The sequence below is a fragment of the Onychomys torridus genome, chromosome 10 (assembly GCF_903995425.1).
Source record: "Onychomys torridus chromosome 10, mOncTor1.1, whole genome shotgun sequence".
NCBI classification, from domain to species: Eukaryota; Metazoa; Chordata; class Mammalia; order Rodentia; family Cricetidae; genus Onychomys; species Onychomys torridus.
The window spans coordinates 56,974,810-56,990,819 of NC_050452.1; the positions used below are offsets into that span (position 1 = coordinate 56,974,810).

The following is a 16,010-nucleotide window of genomic DNA, read 5'->3' on the forward strand; positions in this document are numbered from 1 at the left end:
AGTCAGGGCAGGACCTCAAGGCAGGAACTGATACAGAGGCCATGGAGGAGTGCTGTTTACTGGCTTGCTACTCATGGCTTGCTCAGCCTGCTTTCTTATCCCATTTAGGAGTTGCACTGTTATCTGTGTGATGGGCTCACTCACTTCAATCATTAATCAAGAAAATGGTCCACAGGGCAATCAATCTTTTGAGGGAATTTTCTCAACTGAGGTTCTTTTCCACCAAATGACTGTAGCCTGTGTCAGGATGACATAAAAACTAGCCAGCACACCATCTTAATGTCATTTTATTTCTATCTCATGGGAAGAAAGCAGCTTAATAAGTAGCAACCACTGTGCTATGTGAAGATACAGAAAGTTCATCCATGTACTTCCTTCTCTAAGATAAGACATTTGCTGCAATATCAGAGAAAATTACAAGCTGGCAGGCATCCTTGCTGGCCTGCTCCATGTAGAAATAATGCTCACCACTTTTTGTCCTACTAGAGAACAAAAAACTCTCAACCCAATGAGCTTGAAGTAGTATCTGAAATGTCACCAAGAACTGACAATTTTTGCTTTACAAGTGTTGGGATCATATGTGATGGGATCATACTCAGCCTATTAAACATCTACCTCACCATCCCTACAAGCCATGATCTTGGACTTCAGATAACCTCCTCTTTGTCCACATCCAGACCAAACCAACCCTGGAAACTCAAGCTTCCAGAAGGCCTTCCTTGTGCGTTGAAAAAGGAATGTAGCTTTGCCAGATGGCAGGGTCCGTGCTGGAATGTGGGAGGGCTGGAGGGATGGTTAGAACAGTGGTTCTCAACCTTCCTAATGCTGTGACCTTGAATGCAGTTCCTCATGTTGTGGTGACCCCAACCATAAAATTATTTTCCTTGCTACTTCATAACTGTAAATTTGCTACTGAGGGATATTTCAGTTCCTAAGACCATCAGAAATACGTGTTTTCCAATGGTCACCACCCACAGGTTGACAACCACTGGCTTAGAGGTTAAGAGTACAGGGCCAGGATTTGGTTCCCAGCAACCCACATAATGGCTTACTGACTTCAGTTCCGGAGGATGCAACATCCCTTTTGGCCTCCACAGGCACAAGACATTGCACAATGTGCTTACATACATGTAGGCAAACACTAAGACACATAAAAAAAAATATGTATTTTAAACAATAAGGGATGAAGGGAAAGTGACACCCTTTGGCCTGGGGCTGTATCTTGGTGTCTTTTTTTTTTTTTCCTTCAGTATTGGGGATGACACCCGAGGCTCATATATGCTGGGTAAGCATTCTGTCACTGAGATATTTACCTGCCCTTGGTGTGTTGATTCTCCCATTTGAATTCAATTGCAAACTACAGAGCAAGGTCTGTCTGGCCCAGAGAAGCAATTCCTAGACTGTGAAAGCTTGCCCGCAGTGTTTGGCCGCAGCCAGGCCAGAGAGAGTGCTATTGACTTGGGAGAGCCACACGAATAGACAAATGTCATGACCTGCTATGAGGGGTGGGGGCCGAAATCTCCCATCTGCGGTTATAAAGGACAGCCTAATGGGCAGTAAACCTTTTACCAGCTCCAGACAATTCTATGGAATAGCACCTTTCACCCTCCTTGTCAAATGATTCTCCCACAGTGCAGAAGGAAAAATATGCCCGTCACTTCACCAGCTAATTCTCCGCACACAGTAGGTTCTTGAGAATGACAATTCTCTTCCCTCCCTCCCCTTCCTGTTCACATAAGCCTGTCTGTCCATAACCACTGGGTAAAAACTGCTCCCCCACCCTCAGACAGAAACGAGACAGAAGGCCAATGGAGGTGATCCTATTTTGGACAGTCATCAGCTTTTAAACTTTTTTTCCCCCCGAAGTTTTCCAGAGCGACAGGGTCAGTCCTGTTCCTGGCCTGCAGGAAAGGCCAGTGGCCCCCAAGTCATACGTTTCTATTTTCAGCTCCCCAAGTACAGAGAGCAGTCACCTCCCCTCGCTGAGGGCCATGCAGCCAACCCGCCTGCAGCTTGGAGCTTGCGGCTTCTCTGCATTTCTATTTCCATAAATTTACATCAAATTTGTGCTGAATCACGGCCCCCAGCCCCCGCAGAATAGATGAAACACATTATCAATAAGTACAACATATTTGAGTGATCTGAGCGCCAAGTGACTTTGTCTGACTTTTCTGTTTAACTCCTTCTGTGGCTGGGGCTCTCTTCCTTTCCCACAGGGCTTGAGGTTGAATTTTCCCCGGCGCCCGAGGTTTTCGGCTCTCCTCCTGAGGTTCTTTCCTCTCTGGCCTTTCAGCAGGCGCGCAGGTCCTGCCTTTTCCTGGGTCCCTCGCCTCCTCCAGCTCATTTCCCAGCTCTTCCCTTCTCGCCCTGGCATCTCAGTCCCCTTCTCCAAACCTCCCTTCTTCCGCCTCCCCTTCTCCCTGCCACTGCCTCCCGCAACGCCCTAGCCAATCAGCCCAGGCGTGCGACTGCTCCGGGAGCCTGCCAGGCGGCCATCAGCCCCACTCAGTGGCTCGGAGCACCTCGGCGCGGTTCAGCGGGAAGTGGAACTTCCTTCCACCCCCTGTTGCCGGGCTGATTGGCAGCCAGCCGGGCTGGAGGCGGATCGTGAGCGTGCATGATTGCTGCTGGGCAAGGAGGGTTTAGGGAGGCCCCAGGAACTCCACCGGCTAACACACACAGCATGCTGAGACTGAGGAAGCGGCCTGAATCCCTCCTCTAGCCCTCTGCAGGGAAATGATGAATGAGGTCCCTCACAGAGTGTCCCTAAGCCGGGGAAGAGACAGAGCCTTGTTTTTCCACAGAACTGAGGCCAATGGCCCAGGGGACCTCAGGTCTTAAGGCTCTTCAGGAAGCTCTTGCAAGGAACATAAAGACCTATTAGTTCTCTGTCTCAAGCTAAAATCAGGAGCAGCCAGCCCATGGAGGCTCCTGGTAGGGCGAGTCAAAATGAGCCTTTCTTTATGAACAAGAGATACCCGCAATCTTTAAGTTCCACAGAGCCAATTAAACATATGGGCGTGTGCATTCCCCACTCCTCATAAACCACAACCATTAAGAATCATTCCCCTCCTACCCCCCAACCCCTGTTTTTTTAATTTTTATTTTTCTTTCTTTTTTTCTTTTTCTTTTTCTTTTTTCTTTTTGTTGTTGTTTTGTTTTGTTTTGTTTTGTTTTTTTGAGACAGGGTTTCTCTGTGTAGCCTTGCGCCTTTCCTGGAACTCACGTGGTGGCCCAGGCCTTAACTCAGGCAGGAGAAAGGCAATGAGGGGAGAGAACTACCCCTGATTAGTGAGGGCCTCCACAGCTCAGAAGGGGAGGGTCCAAACATCTCTCCAGGAGAACAACCTCCTTTCATTTGTTGAGAACTCTGGCATTTTTCCGCATAGGCAGCTAGATTCCATACCGACAATACTGTGGAAGTATCCAAAGCTCTGGGGTTTTGCCCACGTGTCTGAAGCGGTTGGAACAGGGCCAGGTGATCTTGCTCCCCAGAGAACTCATTCTGACAGTCAGCTCCATGTGCCTTTTCTTCCCCAGTCTCCCCCAGGATTTTTTTTGGGGGGGTGTTGTTTTTGTTTTTATTAATATTTACTGGTTTAATTTCTTAGATTGAACTATTTTGGAGTTTCCACATCTAAGCCCCTCTCAGACTCTGAAAAGTGAGAAGCATCCTTCAAAGGCTTCTAAGCACTCTAGCTACCTTAGTTGTGTAGAGATAAATCAATTAAATTGGTCTTGGGGCTATGAATACCTATGAAGAAATTGGGTCTCGAGAGATGATTTTTCGGAAAGCTAAGGGGATATGAAAACAAGAGGTAAAGCCAGTGTTTCTGTCTTTTGTGCCAGGGTGGTAAGTTGAACGGAAGGTCACCTGTTTTAAACTGGCCCTGTGTGCACCGGCACTGGGTAGAACATTTAATGGATTGCTTTTGTCTGAGGTGAAGACACTTGTAAGTGGTTTTATTTTATTTTTTTTTTCTTTGAGAACAGTTAACCACAATATAATTAGCTTTGTTTGCACCAGCCAGGGCTGCTGTTGATGAGGTGTCTAGAGGCCTTCTGGTCTAGGTTCCTAAAAGCTTAAACTGGATTTAATTATTATTATTACTCAATGTCAGGCTACATAAATGAAAAGAGATAAAAAGAATGGCTTGCATCTCCGCTGTCTCTCTCCGTGATTCCTTCACGTCTTACTGGCTGAGCTGGTGGGAGCTGGCACATGAAATCTCCAGGAACCCCCCAGCAGCTTAGGATGGTGCTCTTCAAATTCATGGAAGGTTTCTCAGCCTGCTGGGGGAGGGGGTGTGGGAGAGGCCTGATACATTTTGATTTCCTCCCCAATTTTACCTTTAAATACTTTGATCGCTGTCTGTTATTGCCTGGGGGGAAAATAAAGCATATCACAGGGAGTCGTCTTAAAGGTCCATGCTTTCCAAACGAAGGCTCCTTGGCTCTTAGCAGTTCATTGATCACCCATCCTGCTGCCTAAAATATCTGTGATGGCTCCATGCAGCAGCTGAGCTTAAAGACTCAGCTAAACCAGGGATGCAGAAGGGGCTTTCCCACCTGAAGGCCAGCAGAGAGCAAGGCAGATGGCCCCAGATCTGCCCACTCTCCCGACAGTCTATTTTATCGACAGGTCAGAAGAGAAGCAGATGGTTTGCCAGAGGGCAATATATTGGCAGGCAGTACCTTGCTTTTCAGGTAAGAGACAGACTGTTAGGAGTAAGTGCTTGGCATCGAGTTAATTAACCCTAGCAGTTCTACTGAGGGATGACCTCTTTCCACCTGCTTGGATTGCAAAGGGAATGAGCTAGGCAGTGTGGAATGGAGAGAAGACAAAAGGATTTAGCAGTATACTAGTTCATTTCCTTTTTTTCTTTCTTTCTATTTTTCTTTTCTTTTGTCTTGTTCTCTAGAGCATTGATTTGCAAATCTCCAGGACAGAGATCATGGGCTCAGGGCTTTTCATCCTTCCCACGATGAGTTCAGGCACAAACCCAAAGAACTCACAGGTAGGCCGGCTTCTTCTCATAGCTGCTTCCCTGTCAGTGTGTTGTAAAAGCTTTTGTGGATGAGAACTCAATAGGCTGTGATGTCAGGCACAGATAGATACTCCTTTAAGGTCTGATAGGGAGAGCTCAGCCATTCGGGCTTCTACCATCCATTGTGCTACCATCATCCATACCAGTTATATGCTGGTACACTGCAAATCAGCTCCAAACACAGTGGCTTAAGCGTTGCTTATTCACTGCATGAGTCTGTGGGTCGTCAGCTTGGGCAAAGCTCAGCTGGGTGGCTCTTCTGCCATTTTAGCTGGGCTCACCCATGCACCTGTGTCAGATGGAGACCTCGCACATGCACTGGTTGGTTGGTGGTTGGCCATTCCAGGGAGTCATGTGATAACCACTAAGCCATTCTGGACTTGTTTTCATGGAGGTGCTCCTAGGTTCCCAGGAGTACTATGCAAAACTAAGCCCCATCCCAAAGGTGCTCAGTGACTTGATTATTATAATACATTTGCAAACATTGCTTGGGTAAGGCCGGTCAAATGACTGAGCACAGTATGAGAGCTAATGGAAGAGACAGAAAGGCTGCCATCTTGGAAACAGTCTACTACGCCAGGAAAAAAGCCAAGAACAGAGCTCAGTGTCTCCCATTCTCAGGCATGATATTTCATCTTTAGGTTAATGGCAGGCTGGGGCCCAAAGCCGTTTCTCCACAGTTCAGCACTGAGTTTCTTTAACTGATAAATGGGATAACATCACAGGAGTGACCCACTATCAGTTGGAACTGAAAATGTAAAAATGTGTTGGCTGTGAGGCTTCAGCAGTTGTCAAATGGATTTACAGCTTCTGAGACCACCTACTCATTTGCGAAAATTGTGTGTTTCCCCAAGTATGGAAAGCGTTTGATTGGTAAATATGAGGGGGTCACATAGCACCCACCTGAGGTCCCCTTCCGACTGCAATTCTCTTCCAGTCTGCCCTCTAACGAAAGTTCAGTGGAATTATCTTTATAAAGATGTTTTTATTTGTTTTTTTTTTTTTTTTAGAATTTCATACAAAATATTATTATATTCCTTCCTCTCCCCTAAGTCCTCCCAGATCCCTTCTTCCCTCTACCCAACTTCATGTTCTCTTTCTCTCTGAAAAACAAACAAACAAAAGCATGGGGGAAATCATGGCGTTCTATTTGCATTGGCCAACTACTCCTGCAGTGGGGGTGGGCTGCCCTGGAGTGTGGTTGAAATGTCACTCTGCTTAAGAAAACCGATTTTTCCCTCTCCCAGCAGCTATCAATTGCAAATAGCTTCCTGGTTAGGGGTGGGACTCTGTGGCTGCTTTTCTTCTCATCTGGTTTGAGCTTGCATAGGTTTTGAGAGATCATATGTACATCAGCCCTGTTGTGCTTCCGAAACGCTGCTTCCTTGAAGTCGTCCACCCTCTCTGACTCTTAGGCTCTTTCTGCTACCCCTTCTACATAGAACCCTGGATGGCACAGTCTTGAACTCGTGCCGAGTCCCACCATTGAGCTTTTTGGCCCTATTCAGAATTTGAAATTTTATTTTCAATCTTTGCATTTGCGTTCTTAATATGACATCTGGTATTTAAAACAAAAAGGGCAAATGTTGGTCGCTTTAAAAAACAGCACCAGTGTACAGTATGGAGGGGGCTCATTTGTGTGCTTAACAGAAAATCTGTAGAGCACCTGCTGCGTGCAAACACCGCTCTACACCTTCCTCTGTGAAAAGGAAGGCTCTTCCTTGAAGGAGCTTCGATGCCAATGGTGGAGGCCTGACTTGGCAGCGGATGGCTGGATGGGGGAGTTAGGCTTCTCAGAGTTGGGGTGACACCCACCTGTTCGCCAGCCTCCCTCCCTCACCGCAGGCCTGGGAATGATGGGGTCTGGGATTGTGTGCAGGTTCACAGGCCGGCTCCCTTCCCTAGGAGAAGCGGCTGGTGGCCTGGGGTCCTCGGGGCGCCGCGGCGGGCGCCGGCCCGGGGCTGCTGCAGGGCAGTGGTTGGGGCCCGGCTCCTCCTCCCCTTCCTCCGCGGAGGCTGACGTGGAGGCAGCCGCGCGGGCGGCGGCGGCGCGGAGGCTCGGTGGTGCCCGGCCCTCTCCGGGCTGCGCGGGGCCGGGGTGGAGGCGGCGACAGGAGCCGGAGGAAGAGAAAGGAGGCGTCTGTGCAGCCGGCCGGCGCACGCAGGAGGGGACATGGACGGCGATCGGACCGAGAGCGACTGGCAGGGGCTGGTGAGCGAGGTGAGGCCGGGGCTCCGTGCCGGCCTCCGGAGCGGCTGCAGCGGGTCCGCAACCCCCGGCAGGCCGGGTACCAGGTGGCCCCCGCAGGACCTGCAGGTGCGCGGTCCATCCCGCACTTTCAAGCCTGCGGGGGCGCCGCGTTCTGCCGCGCCATCTGGTGCCAGGCTCTGGGGAGGGGCCTTTTAGCCCGCCAGGGTTTGGCCTAGGATAGGAGAGACTCAACAGCCCTGGGATCCGGGAGGGGAAAGACAAGCCCCACCTGCCTGCCTAGTCACCACTGTTTTGGAAGCAAGCGATTGGATGATTCCTGGTGCTGGAAAGGTGACGCCTGGGGGACAATCCGGGCCCTTGGGTAACAACTGGGCCAAGCGGCATGGCTTGGAACCGTCGTTTGGGTAGATGAGTTTGGAGTCCTTGCAACGGTTGGTTCATGCATTGTTACTCCATTCATTCAACTCCTGTTTCCTGTGCCTACTGTGTGTGAGGTGGTGGAGTCATTCATTTCTCCAAGGAATGAGACAGGTGCAGAGGTGATTTAACCCGTGGAAAGAGACAACACCACACCCTCCCCAGCGAGTGTGCCAGAAACAGTCCCAGGAGTGAGCTTGCAGACTCTTAGGCGGCCTCCTTTTTAATCCACCCAGAGGTGTTTGTTTGCCCAGCTTAGGCTGATGGCTTCTTCGGGAGAGAGGGATAGTAATGTCTCCCTGTCCCAAGCAAGCTACCATTCACCTCCACCATCTGGACGCCCAGTGTGTGTAGAGCGATAGCCAGTACTTAGGGCCTCTGCTGTAGTTTAGTTCATTTAGTGTTGGTCTAGTATTGGAAAAGACGAACCTCCAGTAGGATGATGACACGTTCTATCTCAGCCCATCTCTATCTCCTCCATCTGTCAAGGGATAGATCTACTGGGAAACTGTCCCTGGCCCATCAAGAATCATCCATAACAGTAAAGGAGGCTAGAGGGGCTTCTCCATGGAAACCCAGTGCTGGGCTGTGATACAAAGTACAATATTCCCTGTTCTAGCAAATGTGTGTTGAGAGTGCTTAGAAGTCAAACACCTTAGCTGGCAATGGGGATGCACACCTGTGATCCTAATACTTGGGAGAGGTAGAGGCAGTAGGATCAGGGGTCCAATGCCATCCTCAGCTACACAGCGAGTTCAAAGCTCTACACAAGACCCTATCCTCCCCCAAACAAATAAACAACAAACAAGAAGTTAGATCCACTCTTCCGGGCTTAGAATTCAGTGGTCACCCATTCAGAAGACACCTCAGAACCTCCTGCCTTCAAAGAACACATGAGGTTTACTGGTGTAGTCTGGGGAGAAAGTCACTCAATAAACAAAGAAAGGAAGTATAATCAAGTGCTAAATTGTACCAGGTGTCCCTTGAGGGTGCCTCCCAATGGCAGCTGCTTATTTTGTACTGATCACATTGCATGATAGTGGTAACCTGGCTGCTCTGTGTTTTCTAATTGGCTCGCCAATGCCTACACTTTGAGCTCCATATACGGAAGGTGATTGATAAATGCTTGCTGAATAAGCCCACAGATTCTGGAATGGGTCTTTTAAAAATTGTCTCATCCATCCCAAATGAGTTTCACCTCATTGATAGTATAGCATACAAGAATGATGCAAGTGAGTTAAAAAAAAAAAAAGTGAAATTTTCATGTTTTAAGTAAGTTCATAATTTTGTGGCTATATTTATATCATGAGCAACATGCTGTAGACTAATGGAATTTCCTTTGCACAGATGTATATTAAAAAACCTGCAGTGTGAGTATAAGCAGAATTTGCCTTCTGCCTTGGTAGTAACTAATGCCTGTCTCTTGACTCTGCCCTTTATGTCAGTCATTGTACAGGAAGTCATATTTCCCTTCACTGTCTGAGCCTCATTTGACAACAACATATGTAGGAGTCACTTCTTAAACAGTATGGAAATCAGGGCTCACGCAAGCCAAGGAACATGCTCTGAGTCTTACAGCTTGTAACAAGAGGGAGCATAATTTGAACTCTGGTACGCTTGCCTTGGGGTTCTCGCTTGGCATTATGAAGCAGTGCTTTATGTAATCTGTCTACATCTCTCATTAAATGGTATGTCTCCCAAGACAAGGGACCATACCTAATCTATCTTTGAATATGCAACAAATAAATGAGCTTTTTCAAAGTAAGGCCTACAAATCAGAGTCCTTTTGGATGCCCATAAAAGTGCAAATTTCTGGGTCTCCAATCTACCTCAGCGGGTGGAGTTGTGCTTCCTAAACACCATAGGTATTTCCAAGCTGCAGCTGCTTATCTGTTTGTATTTGGAAGTTCTCTGTAGTCAGTCTGTCTTTGTACCCCCAACTCCCAAATAACGACAAGGAGACTTCCTATTAATTATGAGTGCTTGGCCAAAACTTGGGCATGTTCCCAACTAGCTCTTATAATTTAAATTAACCCATTTATACTAATCTACCTTCCGCCACATGGGTCATTACCTCTCCTCCATACTATATTATCTGATTCCTTCTACATCTTGCTGCCTCAGATTCTTCCCAAGTTCCTCTCTCTTCCCGGAAGTCCCGTCTGTTCTCTCCTGCCTAGCTATTGGCCATTCACCTCTTTATTAAATGAATCAGAAGGTGCCTTAAGCAGAGACACATCTTCACAACGTGCAAAATGATTATCCCACAACAAGTCTTTGTGGATATTGTCAAGTTGAGAGCCTTGCAGTGAGTTCATCTTACATTTAGGGTGAGCACTCAATCTAATGACTAGTGTCTAATGACTTTCAGAAAGGAGTGAAAGAGGGGATTCACAAGACACAGAGACATGGTGAGAAGGCTCTAGGAAGACAGACACAGAGACAAAAAGCATGTGACAACGGCCAGAGATCAGAGGGGGTGCAGCCACAAGCCAAGGAGTGCCCACTGGCACACTGATTCTGGACACACGGCCTCCCTGACTGGGACAGTAAGTTTTGTTGTTTTATGTCCCAGTTGGTGTCAATTTGTTGCATTGGCCACAGGACCAAATCCACTTCCTGCTTCAAAGTGCTGAACGATATATGTTGAGAGATGCGGCCCCAAGTCTGCCTTTCTTGAAATCTTAGGTGCCCAGGAAACTACCTGCCTACTTATTTAACCAGCAGGATCCCCTTTTTGTAGATTGGGCCTGGTACTTAGTCATGTAGAATTCAAGACAGTATGGCTAGTGGCATTACCAAGAGATTTGGGGACCAGGGCCAAATGGACTTACTAAGGGGATACCATCTCTTTCTGCAGAAGTCCCAATTTCTGTCCCATCTGGGTTCCAACACCATTTCCCTTCCTGCCTGGAGCCCTGGGCTGTTGTTTTTACCTAAGTCTCTATGGATCTATTTTATCAGTAAAGACTCAAGAGCCAGATGCTGGGGTGAAAACCTGCCAGCTCAGAAAGGCAGAGAAAGCACCCAGCTGCTTCCTCCTTTGCTGCTGTCCCAGAAAGAGAGCTTTTCCCTACACTGTCTGAAACAAAAACTCAACCAACCAGATGTCCCTCCCTTCTACTTCTTGTGTGTCTCTCTATCCATCCTCCTGACTTCCTCCAACTCTTTATGGTTTCTCTTATCAACTGGTTGCTTGCTCTGCTCTCGACCTATGGTTGATTTTATTTAATCCTGTTTGCATTTTTCAAGCAGAAAGCCTTGGATTAAAGGTGTGTGCTAGGGCTGAGCCATACCACAGCTAGAAGCAGGTTCCTCCAGTAAATGATGCAATGTCGGTGAATCAGAGCATGCTGATGGTTAAGAAACAGAGAGAAGAGAATTCCAGCCCCTGTTGGCTTTCTCTGTCACTTTCCCTTTTATCAGTCCGGGCCCCTGGTATGGGATGGTTCTGCCCAGATTCAGGGTGGGTCTTCTCCCTTCTATTTTTCTTCCCTGTGTCTGTAGCAGTGCCCTCCCCCCTGCACCCTTCTCAGTGATTCTAAAGACAGTCAAGTTGACAATCATCTCTTAGCCTAACCACTGCTCAAAATTTTGTTGGTTAATTTGGACATGTGGTATCCAGTGGCTGTGAGGCAGACAAAAGATGGTGAACTCTCCATCTCAGCTCCAAGCCACTAAAGTTCGGGCCTATGGCCAATGAAGTGGAAGACCTAGCTTTTAATTTTAGTGTTGACTTAGACTCTGAAGAAATTAAGATACTTAGGGACAAGTCTTGGCTCTGCCTTTTGCTTGGTACAAATGATCAAAACCTTGAGCTAAAATGGCTAAACGCAGAAGGAATTTTCTTGGCCGATGCTGTGGATTAAATTGTGTCCCCTAGAATATATGTCCAACTGAACCTCTCTATGCCTGTGAACGTGTCTTTATTCTGAAGTAGGGTCTGTGCAGATGCAGTAAAGTCAGGATGTGGTCCTTCTACTTGGACACTAATCCCATGCCTAGTGTCCTTATAAGAAGAGGGACATTTGGACATAGAGATACCCAGAAGTAGGACATAATGAAGACACAGAAGAAAGATGGCTAGCTGGTGACCTAAGTAGAATTTGAAGTTAGCGTCAAGTGAAGGAACACTAAGGCTTGTCACTGCCACTGGAAGCTAGTCAAGGCAACAATAAGCCTTCCCTCAGAGATATATTAAAAAACACAGACCTGATGACACATTGATTTGGATTTCTATCATTCAGGACATTGAGAACATTGATTTCTGTTGGTGTGCCCCACTGAGTATATGGCAGTGTTATGGTAAGCTCTACCTAACATGTCTAGTAACTGTGATAGGATAGGACTTTTTGTGTTGCTGATTTGGTACACAAAAGGTTTATTCCCCTCCATATTTAGGCCTACTTGTTTCCTGGATTTAGTCAGCCTCCCATCCTCTCAAGCTCAAGTCTAGAGAGGACGTCAAAGCAGTAATCTAATGTCCCATAAAACCCCAGGACACTCCAAACTCCTTTATTCTATTCCATTTTTTTAGACAACATCCTAGTCTGCAGCATAGGTTGTCTTTGGGGTCACTATGTGGCCCAGGCTGGCCTTGAACTCATGGTAATCCTCTTGTCTCACCCCCCACCATGTTGGGGTTATAGACATTAGCCATTATGCCTGGCCTTCAAACCCCTCTAGAGGTCACCTTCTTGCCATGTAGGGATTGCTCAGCAATGTAGTGAGCTGATGGTTTTAGGCCTGGATTTGTACACTTAAGTGTATTAAGGCTCCATAGACTGAGAATAGGAGCCAAAAAGATCTCCAAGTGAAACTAGGGAACTCTCCAAAGAAGGGAAGAATTACCATGAAACTCCTGTGAACTCCTTGTTTTCTTTCTCTCACCCTTAAGATGACAATAAAATACTCATTTTTTTGAGGCTATCCTGGAACTATCTATGTACACCAGGCTGACCTTAAACTCACAGAGATCCACTTGCCTTTGCCTCCTGAGTGCTGAGATTAAAGCATGCACCACCATGCTTGACTCCCTTAAGTGTTGTGAAGATAAAAACCTACTAATACCTACTTGTGCTTACCTTGTTCTTGGCAAGTAAATTTAGAAAAATGAGCATAAACTCTAGGATTTCAATTTTGGTGAACACAAAACTTGGGTCTAAGGAACTGTACATTCTAAGAAAAATGGGTATATCTGTTAAAAATCCAAGATACCTACTCTCTAAATGTGGTATTTTAAATAAGATAGATATCAATGTGTCTCCCATGTTATAGGGCTGCAGCCCAGGTGGGCCTACACTCTGCTCTGTGAATCAGTTTGGAACCCAGGCTCCTTCCATCTTGTTGCTCTACCATGATTTGAGTCATGGTCATCAGTTGGTAGTTGAACCCGGATGCTGCTACCTTCATATCCCGGCCCATGGGAAGAGGAGAGAGGGAGATGGGAGGGGGAGTTCAGAGCATGGGGCTTTTCTTGACTGAGGGATGAATGGAGAGCTTTTTGCATTACTTCGGTCATAAACCATTGGTTTGAACATTGTTACATGGCCACTACTGACTGAAAGGATAGAGAGAAAATATAATCTTTATGTAGATGTACCCAACTTGTATTTAGGAAGACTGGAGTAAAAGGAAGAGAGTGTCTACAGACACGGAAAGGAAAATCATCAAAGAAAGTGGTAGATAAATTGAATTTTATCAAAATTGAAAGTAATTTGCCTCTGAAAAACTTGCATGATAAATGCAAAACAAGCCATGGGTTGGGAGAAGGTATGTGCAGAATATACATCTCATATCTAGAATATATAAACAATTCTTATAACTAAATAAGAAAATAAGCAATCTAATTTTCCAAATGGGCAATGTTAAATACATGCTGCTCTGCAGATGAGATAAGGACAGCAAGTAAGCACCTGCACAGATGTTCAGCATCATCAGTCACTAGGGAAATGGAAATTGGAACCACAGGGAGAAACCACAACACTCCTATTAGAATGGAAAATCAGCAAACAAACTAATAAAGAATTGACAGGGTGCAGAGCCACTGGAGTCTCCAGTGCTGGAAGGAATAGACCGTGGTAGTCACTTCTGAAAGTGTGTGTGTGTGTGTGTGTGTGTGTGTCTGTGTGTGTGTGTCTATGTGTGTGTCTGTGTGTTAGTGTACGTGTGTGTATGTCTGTGTCTGTCTGTGTGTTTGTGTGTGTGTTTTAGTGTACGTGTGTGTATGTCTGTGTCTGTGTGTTTTTGTGTGTGTGTGTGTATGTATGTATGTCTGTGTGCTTGTGTGTGTGTCTATGTGTGTGTGTGTCTATGTGTGTGTCTGTGTGTTAGTGTACGTGTGTGTATGTCTGTGTCTGTCTGTGTCTGTCTGTGTGTTTGTTTGTGTGTGTGTGTGTGTGTGTGTGTGTACGCACAGAGGCCAGTGGAGGATATCCAGTGTTCTGCTCTATCACTCTCAGCCACATTCCCCTGAGACAGGGTCTCTTATTGACTCTAGAGCTAGAGTGGCAGCCAGCTAGCCCCAGAGATCTTCCTGGATCCTCCCTCCCCACATTTGCTGGGGTTACTGCTGGGGTTACAGGCATGTGCCATGTCAACAGCTGCCTATTTATGTGGGTACTGAGGATTTGATAACTATAAGTTTATTAAAGTTTATAGAACTTCAAACTTTACAAAGATGGTTTTCCTTGTGTAAATTACATGTGAATACTATGGTAAATATATTTTCTTTTGAAGAGGAAGCAGCAGATATTAAAGACAGCCATTGCTATTGACAGCCTTACTCTGTGTCTCTGTAATTCTTCAACCTGACCAGTTTGTATCTAAATTAGCCATGCACATTCCCTCCCCAGCCCTCTCTCTCCCCCAACACTCATCAGGTAAGGCTCAGCATTCCTTCTAAGATACCAAAGACCAAGTCCTCCTTCATACTCTGACTCTGCTCTGCCCTTGATGTAGAGTATACTTTCTTATCTTTGAGAGATCTTGGTGGAGGGAGCTACTGGGGAGCCATTTATGCCTTGGCATCATGAGGGCAAAGCGTTGAAAATGGAAAAGCCCATCACTTTGTTACCTGGGTTTTGCTGGGCTTCTCCTTCACTGATGAAAAGACAGAATGTCTGGCCTCTCAAAAAAGAGACAGGCACACACAGAGAGAAATGGCAGTGACCATAGGAAATGGAGGTGAGGTGGGAAGACAGGCCTATCCTGTTAATGTTCTGAAGCATTCACTCCCATTCGATAATATTTTTATTTAATAAAAGGACTATGTGCAATAATACTCGAGCTGGCCAGAGGAGCAGACTTAGAGGAAGTGAAATGTGAACAGTCTCTTCCCTTTAGTTAAACAGGGCAAAGAATATCATGAGCAAAGATGGGTGTGAGCCTGAGCTGGTGTTTGCTCTGAGAAGAAACATTCCAAGGGGCAGAAACTACTCGCTTGGGGAATAGCATGCATCGTGGTTAGATCACCAGGGTAGATCAGGTGACAAAGGGATTCGGAGCCCAGGCAGCAGGATGTGCTCTGATGTAGCTAGAACAGAAAGGCACTGAAAGCTTGTTCAGCTAAAGTCCAAGTTGATGAAAGTGCTTGGGGTCGGTTTGTTTCCATTGAACTCACTTGTCACAGAACTTCAATCATCTGCAGGGCATGGTGCCAGGCAGTGGGAATGGAATCGGAGAGGGACAGGTGAGGGTGAGCTACCACTGATCTCATCTTTTCTGCCAGTATCAACCTTCTCAGCTGTTTTGTGTGGTCTGGAGAAAGGTCTATGTTAGCCAGATTTCTGGTTTTCAATAAATGAGTTTATTAAGTATACAGTCAGTAAGAAAAAAACCAACAGCAATTAGAAGATAGAGAGAAGTGCAGCTAGACAGTAAAACACTAAGCTGGGAGTTGACAACATTTAGCAGACTTGACTGGAGGAGCACAACTGAGAGAACAAATGAAGGAGATACCATCAAATCTGGAGCTTACAGACATCCAGCAGAAAATCAAGTGGGGAAGTCTCACAGAGGCACAGCCAGTTGGAGTTCTCTCTCCAGAGTCCTGGGCCAAGCAAAGTGTCCCCTCAGCTAGATCTCCAAGTGAAAGAAATAGCAGCAGGTGGAGAGGTGGAGAGGGCATCATTAAACATCTACCAGGGCAGAGTGGGGAAGCAGGGACAGTCAGCTGGTGGCGGGTCCTCTCCATCCTCTCCATAGATGAGCTTTCCATGGCTGAACAGCAGGCTGTCTTGTTCTAGGGGATAAACAATAGTAACCACAGTTGGAAGTTGTTTACTTTCTAGCTGTTCTCAAGCATATGAGGTTTTAGCTACTTGCTGTTATCC

At 46.5% G+C, this 16,010-nt stretch overlaps 1 protein-coding gene across 2 annotated transcripts in view; it reads left to right on the forward strand.

Annotated features, from left to right (window-relative positions):
- The first annotated feature begins 6,918 nt into the window (after nucleotides 1-6,918).
- Ccdc149 (coiled-coil domain containing 149) overlaps nucleotides 6,919-16,010 on the forward strand; it is a 90,298-nt gene continuing 81,206 nt past the window's right edge. For both annotated transcript variants that reach the window (XM_036200501.1, XM_036200502.1), the window contains exon 1: nucleotides 6,919-7,269. In XM_036200501.1, the coding sequence (XP_036056394.1) occupies nucleotides 7,222-7,269 (48 nt within the window). In that variant the 5' untranslated portion in view covers nucleotides 6,919-7,221. The remainder of the gene's footprint in view (nucleotides 7,270-16,010) is intronic.